This window comes from Pantherophis guttatus, chromosome 2 (assembly GCF_059756535.1).
Source record: "Pantherophis guttatus breed Tessera chromosome 2, ASM5975653v1, whole genome shotgun sequence".
Lineage (NCBI taxonomy): Eukaryota > Metazoa > Chordata > Lepidosauria > Squamata > Colubridae > Pantherophis > Pantherophis guttatus.
Window position 1 is genome coordinate 101,593,998 of NC_142064.1, and position 19,177 is coordinate 101,613,174.

Here is a 19,177-nt window from a genome sequence, read left to right on the forward strand (position 1 = left end):
TCAGTTTTCACATTTTTCCTTATGTCCTCATTTCATTTATTGTGTTGGTAGGTTATCTTCTAATACTTTTCAATAAGTATCTTGTACTTATTTTCATCAAAACTTTCACTGTAGTTTTTAAAACTTTTATTTCATGTATATTTAAGTCACCTAACATAATCCTGTTCTTCTAGGACACATTCCTTCTGAATAATAGACAGTGCTACCAAATTCATCTCTAATTCTTTCATTATCACTATTTACAGGAATATAATGTGCATCAATGATCAATAAACACGCTTTTTCATTTACCTATACTAATTTAAATGACATCAATTTGTACAGTCAGACATACATTTTATTCCTTTTATTTATAATTAAATCTGTATCTTCACTTCCCTCCGTAAGTTCACCTTCATGCAGATTTGTTATGTTCTCCTCCTTTCTCTTACAGATACATATTTCTTACTTTCACTTCATTTATCAGTTCATACTTTTTTTCATTTATCCTTCTTACATCCAAGTACAACCCAACTAGGAAGATTTGGTAAAAATCATTGTTGAGAGACATTAACAGGACAACCGTATGAGATGGATTTAGTAGGAGGAGCTTCCAGAGTGAAATAAAAGGGTACCACTGTAGTACTTAAATACAGAGACTATATATTTAAACATCTTTAAATTGAGAGTTATAAAACAGTGGCTATTTATATATGTATATATGTTTGTGCATAAGTCTCTTTTGGCCCTGTACCTTTTTAAAAAAAAAAAAACTACTTCATTCTGTTCTGTCATTCACCCTTCGGTAAAATTCAAGAATTTCTGGCTCCAGAGCAGCACTTCAGTTTCTCCTTCCTCCCTGCTTAGCTCATGATACATCTGAACTTTTAGGCAGCCAATCCGCAATACCTGAGGGTGGAGATAGAAAGAATTTAGGGGGGAAAAAAGAGAGTTAGTGATGAATTCATCTGTCCTGAAAAATCGCTATATCTTCAAAGTGATACTTTCCCGGAGGTACTAAGCAATCTATAATGGCCCCATCAAGATGAACAAGATGGGGACACAAAAAAAGGGCAGTCTCAGAAACTGAAAAAAGTAGTTTATACACTGCTCAAACAACTAAAGGGAACACAAAGCTACTGTATGTAACGAACAAAGTATTTAATAAGGTATTTCATTCATTCAGATCTCAGATGTCTTCTGCTTGTATTCCCTTTATTTTTTTGAGCAGTGTATTTGGTGCCTATATCATGTTGGAGATACAGACTACAAGGAAGACTTTGTTTTGCCTGAGTCAGACCTATAGGTCACCCAGAGGTCTTGGATAAGAACTGGAGAGCAAGAGTCTGTTTGTGCCAACCAGAAATATTTAAATGAAAGAAATTTCCCATTGGAAGGAGAACAGCTACTAAAAAAGTATTTGAAAATCATGTTGTAATGTGTGTGTGTGTATATATGTGTGTGTGTATGTGTATATGTGTGTATGTGTATATGTGTATGTGTATTATATATTAATATGTATGCAGTATATTAATTACTAGGCAGTCAAGAAAAAAATGGATTTTCCTCCAAAAGTCTATTGTAGTTAATGCATTCTTTATGCTTATGTGAATCTTACAAGGATTAGTTTTAAGTTAGTAGAAATCCAAGCTGACCCATTTTATTTTTTACATATTTATTGATTCTCAAATACTCTCTTATTGTTTTCGCATTATTAAGTTTGGAATTAATTTAGTTGGTCTGCTCAGTTTTCATGCTTAAATCCAAGAAAAGTTTTTCAACCAACATGGCATTTTTAAAAAACGGTATTCCTGCTTGTGTTGCTTGGCATTTAAATGAGTATCTTGGTAGTCATCATTAATTGATTCCGGGAGATGCAATGAGTATCAAAAATGATGTGTACCAAACAATTTTTTTCCCATAAAATATAATATAGTGAGTCACAAGGCAGCGGACACTGACATGTTCTAGCTTGTGTGCTCAGTACCAAACAAATGATGAGTACCGGGACAAAATTTTGCTTTTTCCAAAATGCCTTGAGTACGAAATTTGATGAGTTTCAAAGCAGTTGAGTACTAAGGTACCACTGTATTTTGCCTAAATACCAGCCTTTCCTATATGGAACAGTATCAGATATTGAAGATCAGAGGTATTGCATCTGTACCTTGCAATATTGTCATACATTATGTAAAGACCTGGCTTTCTGGAAAAAGGCTCTAATGCTGGAAAATGTGGAAAGAAAGAAGACAATCAACTCTAAGATGGATGGACTCAGTTAAGTGATGATGGCACTGTTGGAATACCTATAAAACCAGGTGTGGAATAACTAATCATCAGAAAATATGTATGGTTGCTACTAGTAAAAATGACTTGATGGCACATAATCTATCAAAATTGTATCTCAAGTTAGGTATGACAAATCTTTTTCTATATTCTATAGACATATAGAAAGACAGAATAGGCTTAAAGTGAAAATCCATTTTAATGTTAATGAAACTCAATTCCAACTTTAACTATTAACTGTACCCAAATCAGCAAACATGGAATATCAGTGATGTCTGAAGAAAGGACCACATGAGTTCATTGGGAAAATTACAAGTGACCGAGAGTTGCCCTTTTTTCTTGAACAAACTAATGAAGTTTCATATAGAGTTATTTTGGCTGTTAAAAGGAAAGCAATAATTAAGTCTATCCACTCCTGGAGGGAAAATAACTCATTACAAATAATTTCTATTCTACTTTAGTTCCTAATTAACAAGCAATAAATATTTTATCCATTTAATAGTAGGGGAAAGAAAGAGCCTAGCACTGAAAGGAAGTTATAAAGATCAGGGGTTTTTGCTGAATTGTAAGCATACAATAGGATGCTTTTTAAAGACAGGGATTTTCAGCTTTTTATAACCAGTGAAAAGGTGCCATTTATTATTATTTTCTTCTTCTTCTTCTTCTTCTTCTTCTTCTTCTTCTTCTTCTTCTTCTTCTTCTTCTTCTTCTTCTTCTTCTTCTTCTTCTTCTTCTCCTTCTCCTCCTCCTCCTCCTCCTCCTCCTCCTCCTCCTCCTCCTCCTCCTCCTCCTCAACTTGGATATTAAAAAACATTCCACAGAAATGGTATATGACATTGCAGATATTGTCTAAAGTCTTTATTAGAAATGAGAAAGCTGGCCTCCTTTAGAAAGGCTTACTGATGGCCTGTGGGATAAAAAGATGGAAGTCCTCACCTTCTTGTTTCGGATGGTGTATTCCATGCACTGATTGCTCTTGAATGCACAATAAGTTGGATGTTGAACTCCTGTTGAGTCACAAATCTAAGAAGAATGAAATGAGACAGAAGTGGGAAACATGAGAGGAACAAACAATTCTAAAAAAATGCTGTTTTGTGAATGCCCACCTTGTTTGGGAAATCTCCTCCATGAAAAAAAGAATATTCTGACTGCAGCCAAAGAGCCACACGATAATCATCACAGCCATGAGCAGCCAAGCGACCACACCAATACTCTGCCCGCATGCCACCATAAGTTTCAAATCCATAAAATTCTTGCAGGTTTGGGGAACTCTAACAATAAGAATGTGAAAATAGAGGATTGGCTACATGGAAATATAGCTATAGTAAAAGAGGCAAGATTCTCCAATATCTTATCAATCTAACCTTTATTTACCTCAAGGCTCATAGCCCGATGCTGAGCCAGAATCCCAGGGTTAATATAGTTTGTGAAGATGCCATCACTACAGTGGGTACGTTTAAGATTGGAGGCCCCTTGACACTGCTCTGTTTTTAGAGAGCAGAATGCACATTCAGCACACAGATCTGCATGATGCCGGCCAAGGTTATCGCACACCTAGTAACCAGAGAACAAGATAAAAACAAAGCTCAAATTCTGGCAATAATCTTTAGGCCTTACTTCCCTAAATATGTGGCAAATCATTGTTGGGGTGAATTAGTCAGGAAACTGTCCCCAAATCACCGTATATTCTAACAACATACATGTTGTGGCATAAGCATTTAGTGGGGCCTGGAAATGTCTGTCAAGTGCTGAATTCTACTGGAGGGAAGATATCTTAGGTAATCAGCAGTGAAACTTACCAAATCCTCAGAGCCAAAGATTTTTCTTTCTATTTCTTTCCAGGCCCTGCTAATAGCTGAGGATATGCAAATGTCCTGAAGAACTGCATAGCAGAGAATCACCAGAGCTTCATCCTTGTCAATAGCTAGAAGACTGGTATAGCAAGAGAAAAAGAAGCAAGATAATGGGGGAATGATAAGAAAGACTGTTTTAATTTTATTGCTCTCTCCCCACCTGCCCATCCTATTGGGCAACTGTAATGCCTATTGTTTAGAGCAGAGGTCTTCAACCTTGGCAACTTTAAGCCTGGAGGACTTCAACTCCCAGAATTCCCCAGCCAGCTGGCTGGGGAATTCTGGGAGTTGAAGTCCTCCAGGCTTAAAGTTGCCAAGGTTGGAGACCTCTGGTTTAGAGAATAGTGCTTGTTTGATGTATAGCTAGGAATAAAACTCAAAGTCTTAAAACAAAAGTGCATTCACTAAAGTGGCACCTTATTCTCCCATCCCCACCCATCCCTACCTCTCACTTATCACTAAATTGTTCTTATTTGAGAAAGCTTGTAGGACTAACAAATCTGGGCTACACACATCCAAGACTACCCATAGATGACACCAGAGAATGCTGCAGCCTGTTTCTACAGTTGTTGAAATTCATTTTTTTCTCATTAACCTACACTCAGTAGCCCATAATGACAAAGTGAAAACAGAATTTTAGAAATGTCTGTAAATTTATAAAAAAGAAAAAGCTGAAATATCACATTGGCATAAGTATTCAGACCCTTTGCAACAACACCTGAAATTTAGCTCAGGTACCTCCCATTTCTCTTGATCATTGCTGCCATGTTTCTACACCTTGATTGGAGTTGACCTGTGATAAATTAAATTGATTGGACATGATTTGGAAAGGCACAAACCTCTCTACAGAAGGCCTCATAGCTGACAGTGCATACTTGTAGCAGAGCAAAAGACATGAGGTCAAAGGAACTGCCTGTAGAGGCCAGAAACAGAAATATTGCAAGGTACAGATCTGGGGAAGGCTACAATAAAATTTCTCCTGCACTGAAGGTTCCTAAGAGCACATAATTCTCAAATAGAAGAAGTTTGGCACAATCAGGACTCTTCCAAGAACTGGTTGCCTGGTCAAACTGAGCAATTGGGGGAGAAGCGCCTTAATAAAAGGGGTGTCCAGGAACCCAATGGTCACTCTGACTGTGCTCCAGAGATCCTATGTGGAGATGGGACAGAGTGCCAGAAGAACAATCATCACTGCAGCCCTCCACTGATTTGGGCTTTATGGCAGAGTGGCTAGACGGAAGCTTCTCCTCAGTGCAAAACACATGAAAGCCTGCTTGGAGTTTGCAAAAGAATACCTGAAGGATTCTCAGAGTGTGAGGAACAAGATTCTGTGGTCTGATTAAGCTGTTTGGTCTCTCTAAACATTATGTCTGGAGGAAACCAGGTATCCCTCATCATCTGACCAATATCATCCCAACAGTGAAGCGTGAAGTGAAGGTGGTGGCAGCATCATCATATTGTTGGGGTGTTTTTCAGCAGCAGGGACAGGGAGACTGATCAGGGCTGAGGGAAAGCCGAATAGAGCAAAGTATGGGGATATCCGCAATTAAAACCTGTTCCCCAGTGCTCAGGACCTCAGACTGGGCCAAAGGTTCACTTCCCAACATGACAATGATCCTAAGCACACAGCCAAAACAACACAGGACTGGCTTAGGGACAACTCTGTGAATGTCCTAGAATGGCTCAGCCAAAACTGTAACTTGAACCCTATTGAACATCTCTGGAGAGACCTGAAAGTAGTTGTCCACCGATGGTCGCTATCCAACCTGACTGAGCTTGAGAGGATTTGCAAGGAAGAATGGCAGAAAATCCCCCAATATAGGTGTCTAAAGCTTGTTGCATCATACCCAAAAAGTCTTAAGGCTGTAATTGCTGCCAAAGTTGCTTCAACAAAGTACTGAGTGAAGGATCTGAATACTTATGTCAATGTGATATTTCAGTTTTTTCTTTTTAATAAATTACAGACATTTCTACAATTCTGTTTTCACTTTGTCATTATGGGCTACTGAGTGTAGGTTAATGAGAAAAAAATGAATTTCAACAACTGTAGAATCAGGCTGCAGCATAACAAAATTGACAAAAGTGAAGAAGGTCTGAATACTTTCTGAGCGCACTGTAGTTACCCAAAAGGGCTTCATCCAGTGTCCCACCCGAACAATGGATTTTTTTTTCTTTCCTCACCACTATTGGTGCTCCCTTGTTTTCCCCAGTGGGTATCCAATCTTTAGAATAGCTAGAGTGTGTGGAGAGGGGCTGTAAAAATGGAATTGTCTTTGCAACATTGTTCAAATATCATCTAGAGAATCTCAATAACAAAGGCACAATTATCAGTGGATCAATAATCATTTTTTCATTTTCATTCACAGAAATGTAATAAATGAATAAATATAAATAAATGTATTTCTGTTGCATTTCAGGGAAAGGACTAAGAAGAAATGGTTACAGTAAATTCATTGCTACATTGGAGCAAGGGCAATAACTTACATGATTTAGGTTATGCCCCTACCTCAAACTCTAACATTTACCCAGCTGTAAACAAGACCTTATAGATACCATTGTCAAAGATGCCCATGATCTTCTTGCTATATGCCTTCATCAGCCCTCCAGTGTTATTGATACTTCATGCATGGGGTATAGACAAATCCTATATGACAGAACACTGAGAGGGCCCTGATTATTGGCTAAAAGAGACAAATGCCCATTCAAGTGGAAACATTATTGAAAAACATTGAGGAATTTATATAATTGCCTTTGTCAAACAGCTAAACGTCTTCTTTGATTTATACCCATTTGTTTAGTGACCATTCAAAGTTACCATGGCACTGAAGAGTGACTTACAACTATTCCTCACACTTGTGACCCCCATAGCATCCCCATGATTTGGGTGCTTGACAACTGGCTGGTTGCGGCATCCCTGGGTCATGTGATTGCCATTTGTTGACCTTCCCAGCCAGTAACAGGGGTTTCTGTGACTGTATACTCTCCTGGAGAATCCCTGCCCTCCTGGGTTCTTTGTGCATCCCACATTTTAAATTCAGTGTTTTTTTGTGGTATCAATATGCTTTCATCCATGAACAGATTTGCCTTAATCCAGGGGTGTTAAACTGGCGGCCCGCAGGCTGGATGCATCATGTGCAGGCCATGCCCACCCCAGCTCCGTGAAGGGGAAAAACTTCATGAAACGTCATGTGATGGCAACATGATGCGGCGAGTTTGACACACGTGCCCTAACCTATTGCTCTTCCAAAGTTGGCTTGAGATGTTATCATTTGAGTCTATGGGCAAGATCCAAGTTAAGTGCACTGTCTAGGTCATGCTTATATACTAGCATTTTAATTTTGTGGGGAGGGATTAAATAACAGTTGTAGTAGTATTGTAGAATTAAGAATGGGATGAATTGGATGAATAAAATATGTAGCAGTATTAGAGGATATACCCAATAAACTGTGAACTGCATAGAACTCTGAAGGCTATGGTAGTTGGCAACACTATATGAAATCGTTTGCTTTGCAATGTAGTTCTTCTCACCTCATACATAGCAAGGTCAAATCTTCATGACACTTGCAACGCCCACATTTTTTACTTTATAATATCCTCACTGTGTCTAGAAAGGCTTTGATATGTAGGTCAGTTCTCCTTCAGTTATGTTGATTAACTCAAGGATAAAGATAATGAACTCAGGCTTTCCTATGTTTAGAAAAAGGAAGAGTTGCATTGTTACAATAACTTGAAAGAGTAATTTACAGTCATCTGTGCCTTTGATAATTTAATGCCCATGTGTTGTGATTTCTCTTTCAACAAGAGAGGCCCTCCTGATTCCAGAGATGACACCCTCATTATTATTTTGATCATTATTTTGATTATTGTGATACATGAGTGTTCCTGGCTTTGCTTGCTATGACCCTGATGATCACTCTACGTTTTTGTTAATCTAATAAAGGAACAGGCTTTGACCAACTGCTTTGGCTCAATTCTTTCAGGTGAGATTTTTTCCACTACATTTTATGAAGAGGAGCTGTAAAAAAGACCCACTGGCAATGAATGATAATGCTGGCACCACAGACCTTTTTCCATTCCAAGGTCCTCTTCATACCACAGAGGTGATTTTCGGCACATGGCTGTCATCCCTTAACTCCAAGGTGACAAACCTTAGATAGCCAGTGGTCATACTTAGTCTTTGGCTAGTATCAAACACATGGACAGGACTAAAAGTTAATTCATTCTTTCAACATAGTCAAGTTTATTTTATGGCTTCAATTATAGCTTTACCTTAAAATTGCATAGTTGGGAGTCAGGGTTTGAAGGCCATAAAAAGGGAAGGATGGTGCTTTGCATGGACCTGGTGCATCAAGTCACTCTCCTCAAACCTACTCTTTTCAGAGTGAATAATAACTTAAGCATTTCTTATTTTTGTACCTACTCCTTACCTGTTTGTCTAGGTCAGGATCACTCTTTCTAAAGCAGGGGTCTCCAACCTTGGCACTTTAAGACTTGTGGACTTCACTTCCCTGGATTCCTTTGCTTTGCTGGCTGAGGAACTCTGGGAGTTGAAGTCCACAAGTCTTAAAGTTGCCAAGGTTGGAGACTGCTGTTCTAAAGTATTCCCCATAGCTTCCCACCCATATTTGAATCAACACAAAATAATGCCAGAGTAAACTTTGCTGTTCGAGTTGCCAATCTGTATTCTGCTTGCAGGGCATATGTTCTGTGAGTCAGTGTCACAGGGTTTTTTCTGATTTGCGACTTGCCATTTGTTATAGCCAAAGTGATGACCTTTCTCACCTGGCTTTGCTGTTGTCCCCCTTGAGCAAGTCAGAAGCCAACAATCAGAGCATTGCAGTGGGAATAATGCCAGTCTGACTTTGGGTCTATATCTAGACTTCATTAACTTGGTCTGTCTGCTCATTCTCCCACACCCCATGTCCCCCCCCCAAAAAAAGATATATATATTTTAAATGGGAAGACACCAAATGAGAAATAGCTTCAGAAAGGAGAGAGATATGCTTCCATGATTGCACAGCTACTAGGCCTTGAAAAGAAAAGAACTGACTAGCTCTTCTCTCACTTTGGAGAGAAGAGCAAATACAAGGAAACTGGTAATTAAGCAACCAAAACCCAATTTCATATCCGATTATTCTTTCTATAAAGGCACTGCAGTAAAAATAGTGGAGCCATTTCATATTAAGCCAAAGATACATTTCAGCATATGGATAAAGCAGATTAGCACAAGCATGTCATTTCTCTTTCAAATGAAATAGCAGAGCTATATATATTTTGTTTTCAAGCTGGATTTGGCCATTACCTTCCTGAGATGTCTTTTTCACTATTCAGACCTAGATTTTTGTCTTTCTTCTCTTTCATACTCTTTTCCTTCAGGTTCTTTTCCAATGACAATGCTTCACCAATCAGATGGTGGATGTCTTCAAAGAGATGCTGATTTGTTACCTCTTCTGTGACTTCAGCATTTTTGATAAATAAGGTGAACGCTTCAGGAGGAAAGGTGCTCATCTCAACATTTAAGCCAGTTGACCATTCAGATAGCTTTTGGGCTTCCAGATTACTCTGTGAAACATGGAAATTTTTCTTCAGCATGGGCTCCTGTCCTGAGACTGCAAAGGAGTATTTCAAAATGGAGTCAATATTGGAGCGGAGGCGGTCTTCAAGGGTTAATGGAGAAACCTCAATAGGGGCTAAGGCATGATTCTCCCTTGGGGCTGTAAGGAGAAGGTCAGTCTCTTCAAGGAGTGGCAGCTTAGGACACAGGATCCGCTATCCAGGAAAAAAGGGGGGAAGAATTGGGGATATGTAACTGTAGTATACACACAGAATCTCATTTCCACTCCTTCCCAAGATACAGATATCTCCAACTCCTAATGTATAGTCTATTTTTTATATTCTCTCTAATAAGGATGCCTAATTACATTATTTGTTGCTATTATTTCTCTTCACAATCATCTACCTAAAGATCCTTTCCCTTTGCTGTTGCGAGTACCTGTCATTGGAAGTAGGCTTCCCCATCTCATTGTCTGAAAGGAAGGTAGCACACAAAGACTACTAGTATGTAACTTTGTATTATTCTAAACAGATTTAAGCATTCCCTTGTTATATTGCCTTGTTATATATATATGTCCCTGTCATTAGGCTTCTTGAGTTCCACATAGCCTTAAAGAGCAGATGAACAAAGCCAGAAGAATTAGGAATGGGAAAGAGCTCTTGATATACTCTCTCCATCATCTTCACTCACAATTCATCAAATGGAATGCAACTGAGAAATTGCTGAGAGTTAAACCCAAGTTGAGGTTTTCAGAATTCAGATGAATCCATATATGGTAGCTGGATTGTGCAACTTTTAAAGAATCAAAAGATGACTATGGAATACCATGTTGATTGAAAAGGGACCTAGGCAAGAAAAAGTACTACTGAGTAGTAGTGGGGCAAATAAAAAATTTGACGTAAAATTTAATTTGAAAATAAAAGTAATTAACATTAATTAATATAATGGATACAATAAGTCCATTGTATTCAATAACTTCCTCCCTCTCTTAGATAGAAGAGGTACATAGGTATTTCCAATACAGAGGCTTTGGTCTTGGTTAAAAACATGATCCTTGACCATTTTCAGATATGTCTTCTATTTCCTCCAATTAATCCTGTATTATTGGATGTAGCTATCTGCCCTGGAAAACAAACCCAGTAAGAAGCCTCCTCAACTGTCTCTAGAACTTGGCAACATCTGTGTTTAAGGTGAACCACATAAACTTTGTCCTTTCTGCAAATCTAGCTAGTGGCAAATGTGACACCTCAGATGTAATTCCTAACACACCTAGTAATTATCTTTCTGCCAGGATGAATGGAGCAGAATGGGATAACCAGGGCCTATGCTAAACCAGTAATCAGTAAATACAAAAGCCTTTAGATCCCTTTTAAAGACCTCAGGACTTTCATGGTGAGAAAGACAGCTGGTTCCTGAAAGCCCAGAACTTAGAGACTGTCACCCTGGAGTAGACATAGAAAGACAGATATGATTAAAGGAACACAAGAGGCAAACAGAATTGTAAAGAAAAGTAAGAGTACTTAAATACTGGGGAAATTGTGATCAGGGAGCTCTGAACATTAGTACTAGTAGTTTTCATAATCCCAAGAAAGCTATTTTTACTATAGATGCCATGATTATAATAAAAGCATTGAAGCTATGCTGATACTTGAATCTATACTTCATTTCAGTGTCATTTTCAAGAACACAGACACCTTTCCATTCACCTAGTTTTTGCTCTCTCAACCCTTCACCTTCCATTTTGTTCCTTATCAGATTTTGCAAATAATAAGAAGATTAATGCAGTTTGAACTCCAGATTCTGAATATTCTTAGCTAACCACACTGACTCATAACTGTCAAGAAATGTGTGAGGTGTGAACATTTAATTTGCCATGGGTTAACTTAAGACAGTTAGAAAAAAGAAATAGGACATTCAAGGGGTTTGGCGCCATAGAGGCTTGTGGTGAAAGAAACAATTAGAAGGAGAAACTGTTGAGTGGAGAAGTGTAATACACTCTTAAGGGTTTTAAAAAGAGAGAAGACATTGGGAAGGGGAGGAGAGAAGATCCACTTAGTTTATTTCCTTATGCCTCTGATTTCCCTCCTGCCAACCTATTTCCTACTTCATTTAACTATCTCTGAATAGATAAGTCATGGATGAGATGTTTATTTCCAATTGTACTGATTCAGAAAGAACTTAAGGGTCTTTTCTTTTCCTGTTTCCCATTCCTCTTCATCTTCTATGTCCTTTTCCTTTCTCTTCTGTAGCTACATATGATAATTAATTGCTGAGCTTCAAGCAGAGAAAGCACTGGATATCTTTATGCAAATGAGTTGAATTTTTAGTAGAGAAACAAATGATTAATTCTAGTCTCGGTCTGAATATTTACTTAAAAAGAACAGCGAAAGCATAATCTGGATGTATGAGGGAGGCTATGGTTATGCTGAAAGAAAGCAATGAGAGAGTGGAAGAATGAGAAATAGAATAAATAAAGTCAGGGGTACCTTCAGGATTGATCTAATAAAAGTATCTCTGTGATATCTCTGGTTATATTTGGTAAGGGTTGCCTGGGGAGGGCAACTAATGGTCCCATGTTCCTAATGTGAGAAGACAAAAGGGAATTCTTAGATACTGAGAGAACCTCAAATTGTTGAGTATGTTTCCTTAAGGAGCATGGCTCCATAAAGAGAGTTTAGGTGGTTCTCAAAGGAGGCAAGTGCTTTGACATTGACCCACTCCATGATGTCAGGTAGTATTGCAAAGTCCTGGGTTATCTCCAAAGTACAATACAGACTGACTAAACACGGTGTGAGTGGAAAAGAAAGTGGATAACCTAGATTGGGCATAGACTTTAAATTGGGCTCTGGCTGGATTACTGGGAAGAGCCCTGAGGGGTAATAAGACATGAGCATAGAGTGGAAAATATCTGAATGGTACTATTCTGGACTATGATTAGAAGATGGAGAGAGGATCCTACCAGGAGATTATTGCAATAATTTTACTGTGAAACAATAAAGGCATATACTAATAAAGTCACAATTTTTCCACCAGAAATGCCTAGATCAGTGATGGTGAACCTTTTAGGCACAGAGTGCCCAAACTGGAAGGTGTGCACACTCACGCACCAGAGCACCAGAAACCTGATGGCCAGCTGGCTGGCATGCATGTGTGCCTTGGAAACCCGATGACCAGCTGCCTGAGCTGGGGTTACAGCGCACATGCCCACAGAGAGGGCTCTGCATGACACCTCTGGCACACGTGCCATAGGTTCACCATCACAGGCCTAGATCCTACAAATACTCATCATATAAAATTTACTACCCTGATGTGAGTCAAAAAGACTAGTATAAACTCAGCTATGAGGCAGCCCTCAAGAACTTTTGTTTAAAAAAGAAGCAGTGGGATAGACCAGTACCTTGAGCACAAAGGGAAATCCAATGAGGATCTCAACAACAAAAGACAAATAAGGACTCCTAAACAAAAGAATCTGGAAGTCTACCTGTTGTTAAAGAAGAGTTCACCAGGCAGAGGAACAGAAAAGAGGCAAAATAATAAGATAAAGGAAGGAGGGAATGGGGAGTAATATTAAGATTGTTGAATCTCTTTCCCCAAATAGGGATATATTTACATGCAAAGGGAGGCATTTCAGAATCATAAGTTCATTCATTACTATATTACATACATGCACACATCTATTACCTAGTAGTATTTAGTATCTTTTTGACAACATAGCATGCCCTTGAGTCAGGATGTTCAAATATTCCATGTTTGCCTTATGAAACTTCAAGATGTTATGTACTCCATGCATACATTTATAACAACTTATTTGTTTGACAGCAATATTTATAAACAAGAATATACGGTAGTTGTTTTTTTAAAAACAAAAACAACCTGGTCTTTGCATTTGTTATTTATTGAATCCACCAATATAATTTACAGAGAACTAACTAAACTAACTGCTAGTGGCCTACTGGATTTCCCCCCACCACCACTTAATCTAACTAACAATTACAGTATAAATTGACTTTTTCCAATGTTTCCTCATAAATATTTGAACTTCAAATCTCATTGTCAAATTCTCAGCAGTGGCCCTTCTAATGAGGTAATTACTGTATGTAAATTGGTCCAAACTGCTAGGAGACACCCAGTTTAGAAAGGCTGATTTAAGATCTAAAATAGGCTTAACAGATTTTAAATAAATAAATAAAAAAGAAATCCTATTTTAATTTAATTTAATTTTAAATTGGGGTATTTAAATTTTTGGGGTTTTAAGTTCAGCCGAATTTATTTAATAATTTTAAATTTTTAATTGATGTTTGTCTTGTGTTTTTAAATAGGCTGTACACCGCCCCAAGTCCTTCGGGAGAAGGGCGGTATAGAAATAAAATTATACTATACTATACTAGATAGAGAATTTTGGCCTATCACTTTGCCTTATCTAAAATGGCCCATTTCCCCCAAAACAGAAAGTTGTCCAAAAAGAAAAAAAAAAAAACTTCAGTCATTGCTTCTTTCAAGGTAAGAAACATTTTCTAGGGCATAGTTAGAGGGCCTCTGGCCTTCTGAAGAAGAGGAAGGAAGAGGAGGAAGAGGAGAAGAAGGAAGCATTATTCTCAGCATAGTTCCACACTGAGGGTTGATTACTAAAGCTTTGCCTAGCAACATGTAGAGGTAAATTCTGCTAAGTACACTTTTCATTCCAGTTTCTTTTAGACTTTTTTTTTTTGCTTGCTTGTCTTTGTGACTATTTGCACTTGCATTTTTAGCTGGTGCCCTCTGAATGCTTAATTATCTCAACTCTTCTCTTGGGACTGACTATGCTTTTGGACACATCATCAAGCCATAATAGTCCTTATGAGAAAGTAAATAAGTTATGAGGTGATGTGATGGTATGTGGGAATGACCTTGGGAGGAGGGGGAAAAGAATGGGAAGCATTTCAGAAGAGATCTTCCAGTGATTAAAAGGATAGGAGAAATACTTTCAGTCTTGTAAGATTGATGTTAGCCCTTCATGTTAGTCAGACATGAAGCACAACCAGGAGCAGGCTGAGGAATTCTGGGAGCTGAAGTCCACAAGTCGTAAAGTTGCCAAGGTTGGAGACCCCTGACCAGGAGCATCACCACTATCTTTATTGTAAGGTTACATTAAATAGAATCTTGCAAGACTGAAAGTATTTCTCCCTTCCTTTCTTTTTACCTCTGGAAAACTGGGGAGAGACTCTTCTGACACACTTATCAACTTTTTCCCCATCTGCAAAGTGAACTGCCTCTTATCAGATGGTTGCCTAGGTTGCTGGTCTTTCTCCTGTCTCCCAAGGTCCTTCCCACATACCATCATGGATGCCCTTGACGACATTTTCAAATCTCATCCCTTTACTCTCTTAATTTTAGCCAAGTCACTATCTATTAAGGGATTGACCCCTGTAAAATGGCTGTAAGGTATATTTATGGTGTTACCTTGGTATAGAACTTCTGGTTTAAGCATCGAAACTGTGCAAAAACACAAAAAGTCTCAAAATGTGGGCTTTGGGGAAGTTCAGCACAGACAGGACCTGGAAGCAGAAAGTGGAAGAGAACAAATTTTCTCCCAAGATAGCAACGAGACAAGTTTGCAATGAATGAAATTGTACCAAGCTGATAAAACAGCTATGTTCATTAACATCAATGGGCAGTGAAATTTTAATCTATCGAATACGTTCTGAAGGAGAAAACGTCATAATTTTGTTCCTTAAACCAATTAGAAGTCTCACAATATAAAATGTTCTAACATAGCATTACATTTTACTTACAAAATGCAAGGTATTAAGAATGCCAACATGCATTACAGTATTGTAGGCAAATAGCAACCGGAATTCCAAAGTAAGAAAAAATAAACCCCAACAGATACATTTCAAAAATTAGTTAGGGTGCCTAAATAAAAGAATAAGCACAAATTAATGTTATACAACTCTTCCCCAGATCATCTTCTTGGTAGCAGCTCCATAGCCCTTTTTTGTCCTATATGGCAATATTTTGGCTTTGAATGTGACATCAAGAAAAGAATCACACTTCTGGAAGTGCTGCTGCTGTTGTTAGTAGAAGTATACAGAGATACATACACACACTGATTTCCAAGAAACCCCTCCCCCCATGCATAAAAAATTTCAGCTCTATACAGCACCTTCACCTCTCCTTAGGGCCATTATATCTCACCTAGTGTTATGGACTTAATTGGGTCAATGTTTGATCTAAAGAAAGTAGTATCCACGGAAGAATATAAATAAGATTAAAAAGTCTATCTATTTTACATTTGAGAAAACAATTCTATACAGTTGGTCACAATGATCATCCTGCCAAACTACTGGGAATAAGTTGAGTACAGAGGCTAACTTTCCTTTGTATTGAACCTTTATTCTTCCTTATAGAACTGCAATTCATAAGTGCTCTATTGAAAAGAAAAGAAAGTAAATCCAATTATATATAACCCACTGGCCGAATGCCCCCTCTATTGGCTCATTTGAGAAGTAAAAATCATTTCATTTCTAATGTGACGTTTCCTCAGCCCCTCTAGGCATGAAAGAAAACCGGCTGATTATTTCCTGACACTGTTCATCTGTCCATTTTTCATTGGAGAGCCTTCTTACTGTGTATCCTGCTTCCCAGCATTATTGCTCAGCTTTAGCATTTTATTTGAAACTAGGGCAGATACAGCACCAGCAATCAATCTTCAGGCTTTCTTCTCCCAATTCCATAGAGGATTAGTGTTCACAAGGCAGTCTTCTCTGGCATTTATAACTGTCTTATTGTAGTTGATATTTGACTGTTACCACTCCATTTAGGAAAGCTATTGAATGAAGTTTAGTACCCGCGCTGCCACAGTCACAATGATTCAGGCTTTTGAACTTGGATTTACTGCCATCTTGTAACAGAGCAATCACATCTGAGGCCTTTGCACTCTTAGCGACTCATCTTCCCTTGCTATCAACTTCTACCTTTCAAGAGGGGTTTTGTCTATAGACACATACATGCAAACCAATGCATGGTTAGTGGGGAAATGGGGGTGGGGTGGGGTGGGGTGGGGGAAATACTACTAAGTTATTTTCTTTTCATGGAAAGACTTCTTAATGCTTGTTAATTCACAGCCTGGTAGTGTCTTGGCAGGTGAACAGTTCTAGGCCTGGATAAAACGAAGGCCCATAGGGCACACTAAATTAGTTGACACTTCACTATATTCTTTATATACATGAAGATATAGACTAGTCAATTATGATAAAACTATGAATATCAGCCTATATGTCAAAATGGGTAAAGATAATCTCAAAGCTTTAGATTTTCATTTTAAAATGAAAAAAATAAAAAGATTGGTGTCTCTAAAGTCACAGTATGTCTTCAGTGTGGATACGTCACAACAAAATGAGCAAAGAGGAAGGAATGTTGACCAAATCAAATTTGTGTCCCAACCTGTGCAGAGCTGGGGATAAAGATGGATCCATGTTTTCAAAAAGTGGAAGATTATTACTATAGCATACACATAGATATTTCAGGGTTAAATTAAGAATTTTTAACTACAGGTTATGAAAAACTAGCTATGTATGGGAAATCAAGTGCTACCAGCAACTCTCACCACAAAAGAGTGCTGGAAGAAATCTGAAGTGTGCACCACGTACCCTCTGGGATCTGGCCATGATTCTCAAATTGATCCAGCTCTATTATTTTAGGATCATGGCAACCTTTGTTACGGCGGATCTGACACACGAGGTTTGCCTTCCATGTGGGACTCAAGAAAGAGAAGAAGACCTTATATTCATCGTCCGTGAGTGGGCTGCCTGGGTTTGAGGACAAGGAACTTTGGATTGCTGGTGTCAAAAAGATTGGGAATCCTAAAGGAAAACAGCACAAGAAAGTACATATATTAATTGGGGGGAAAAACAGGACAGAACAATGTTCTGATATTTTATTAATATCAATAAACTCTGAAGAGCATTGGCATCAACCTCCAATATTTCAACAAAACTGATGAGCAAAAAATAAACTGGTCTACTGATAAATTTCCAATAGTGTAGCAAGATTAGACTTCCAGTAACAAAAATAATTTTCCTTCTTCCTCTAAACTATACTACTGAAATGAAAATTTGGAGATCAAAATGGATTTATGACAAAACTTTGAATTTAAATAAATTCTGAAACTCAAAGGCAAATTACTAGTCAAAAAATGTTTAATTTTGGGTTTATGTATGCATCAGGCTCTGATGAATTGATGTTGGGATTTTGGTGAGAAGCAAAATTTCCTAGGAGCCTAGGAGCAAAACTTCCTAGGATCACTTCCTAGAAGTGATCTTTCTCAATTCTAAAAGGCCTTGTATAGTAGAAAAGGTTAAGAGTAAGATATGTAAATTCTTTTCTGTGCCATTTTTCTTGAAGAAAATGGAGTGTATGCTAAATAAATGTGCATTGAGTATTACTGTGAATTTCACAAGGTACAGTACTTGAAAATCCAAAACAAACTAAATCTGGTATTTCGTTATGGAAATTGAATAACATCACTTTTAGATTTCCTTGAAATAAAGAGCCATCAGCTTCCCTAAGATATATTCTTTTCTTCTTTTGAAGGCTTTTCTAGACTTAAAATATAAGGGGGTCTATTGTTCAAATATGGATGTAAAATGTTTGGATATTTTAAAGTCATTGAAAAGAATTTCTTCAATTTGTTTAATGAGCATGCATTCTGATTTGATTTGATTTGAAAATCCCAAAATAGAACAGGCATACATTCAGTTAAAGGTGAAATATTTTTAAAAGTCACTTTTTTCCTCTTAAGTGCAATGTGAAGAAATAATGTTCTGCCATGTATGAAGCAAAAGCCAAGGGATAAATCTTTTCCTAATATGCACATATAGCACTTTAAGAGCAAAAGGAAGCAATGCCAGTTCAGATTTTATCTTTCCACCCACATACTTCCCAGCTTTATCAGATGGCAATCTTTAATCCAGGTAAGCAGACAAAGCCATTCTTCATACTGTCCTGGCTGGAAAAAAACTACTCCTCTCAAAACACAGGAAAAAAACATTGTCAGCAATGTTAATACATGTCAAATTAAAAATACATGTCACATTTTTCACCAAAATGTGAAAGTTCAGTTTCCAAGCTTTGGGAGCATCTTTGCTGTTATTAAGGACTTCACATTTCTAGGCTTTGTGATGGTCCAATATATGAGAAGAAATGGATCAGTACTAAAGAGTTTCTGGGACTTTTGTTTCATTCCATATTGGCAAGAACTGTTGGATAGAGACCATGGGGTAAAATATAAACTAGCAGGTACAATGGCAGTGATGGATTAAGCCAAATTTGATAGAAAAGCAGTAGTTTGAACAGTTTCTCGTCATACAGGTAAGTCAGCCACTCACCCACCAGAAAGGCCCATGGTGAGGTCCTGAACCTCAGGATTGGCATTTTGCTTCTTTCATGTTAGACTTCTCTACTTCTCACCAATACACCCCATTTCAAAGGCTAACAAGACCAGACACTTTTAGAATGAGAACACAATGAC

General features: G+C 37.9%; 1 protein-coding gene across 2 annotated transcripts; it reads right to left on the reverse strand.

Moving 5' to 3' along the window:
- Positions 1 to 331: 331 nt before the first annotated feature.
- ACRBP (acrosin binding protein) lies at positions 332 to 19,174 on the reverse strand. 2 transcript variants are annotated; one of them, XM_034410963.3, is made up of 9 exons: positions 19,039 to 19,174; positions 17,298 to 17,510; positions 15,109 to 15,203; positions 9,418 to 9,884; positions 4,062 to 4,194; positions 3,637 to 3,816; positions 3,369 to 3,533; positions 3,199 to 3,285; positions 332 to 888 (listed from the first exon to the last, which is right to left on the reverse strand). In XM_034410963.3, exons 1-9 carry the CDS (start codon positions 19,049 to 19,051, stop codon positions 775 to 777), a joined length of 1,467 nt encoding a protein of 488 aa, XP_034266854.1. In that variant the 5' UTR covers positions 19,052 to 19,174; the 3' UTR covers positions 332 to 774. The 2 variants fall into 2 exon arrangements, with proteins under 2 accessions (XP_034266854.1, XP_034266853.1); XM_034410962.3 differs by having other exon boundaries at positions 19,035 to 19,158.
- Positions 19,175 to 19,177: the final 3 nt, after the last annotated feature.

Bases quoted from the DNA above. Each gene is read 5' to 3' on its own strand.
- ACRBP (XM_034410962.3), bottom strand. From the start codon at position 19,080: ATGCCAATCCTGAGGTTCAGGACCTCACCATGGGCCTTTCTGGTGG. The intron at 9,885-15,108 runs GTAACACCATAA...TTTCCTGGATAG, and splicing joins ACCAGAAGTTCTATACCAAG to CGGATCCTGTGTCCTAAGCT. The intron at 4,195-9,417 runs GTAATGGCCAAA...TTGCTATACCAG, and splicing joins GAAAAAGACATCTCAGGAAG to TCTTCTAGCTATTGACAAGG.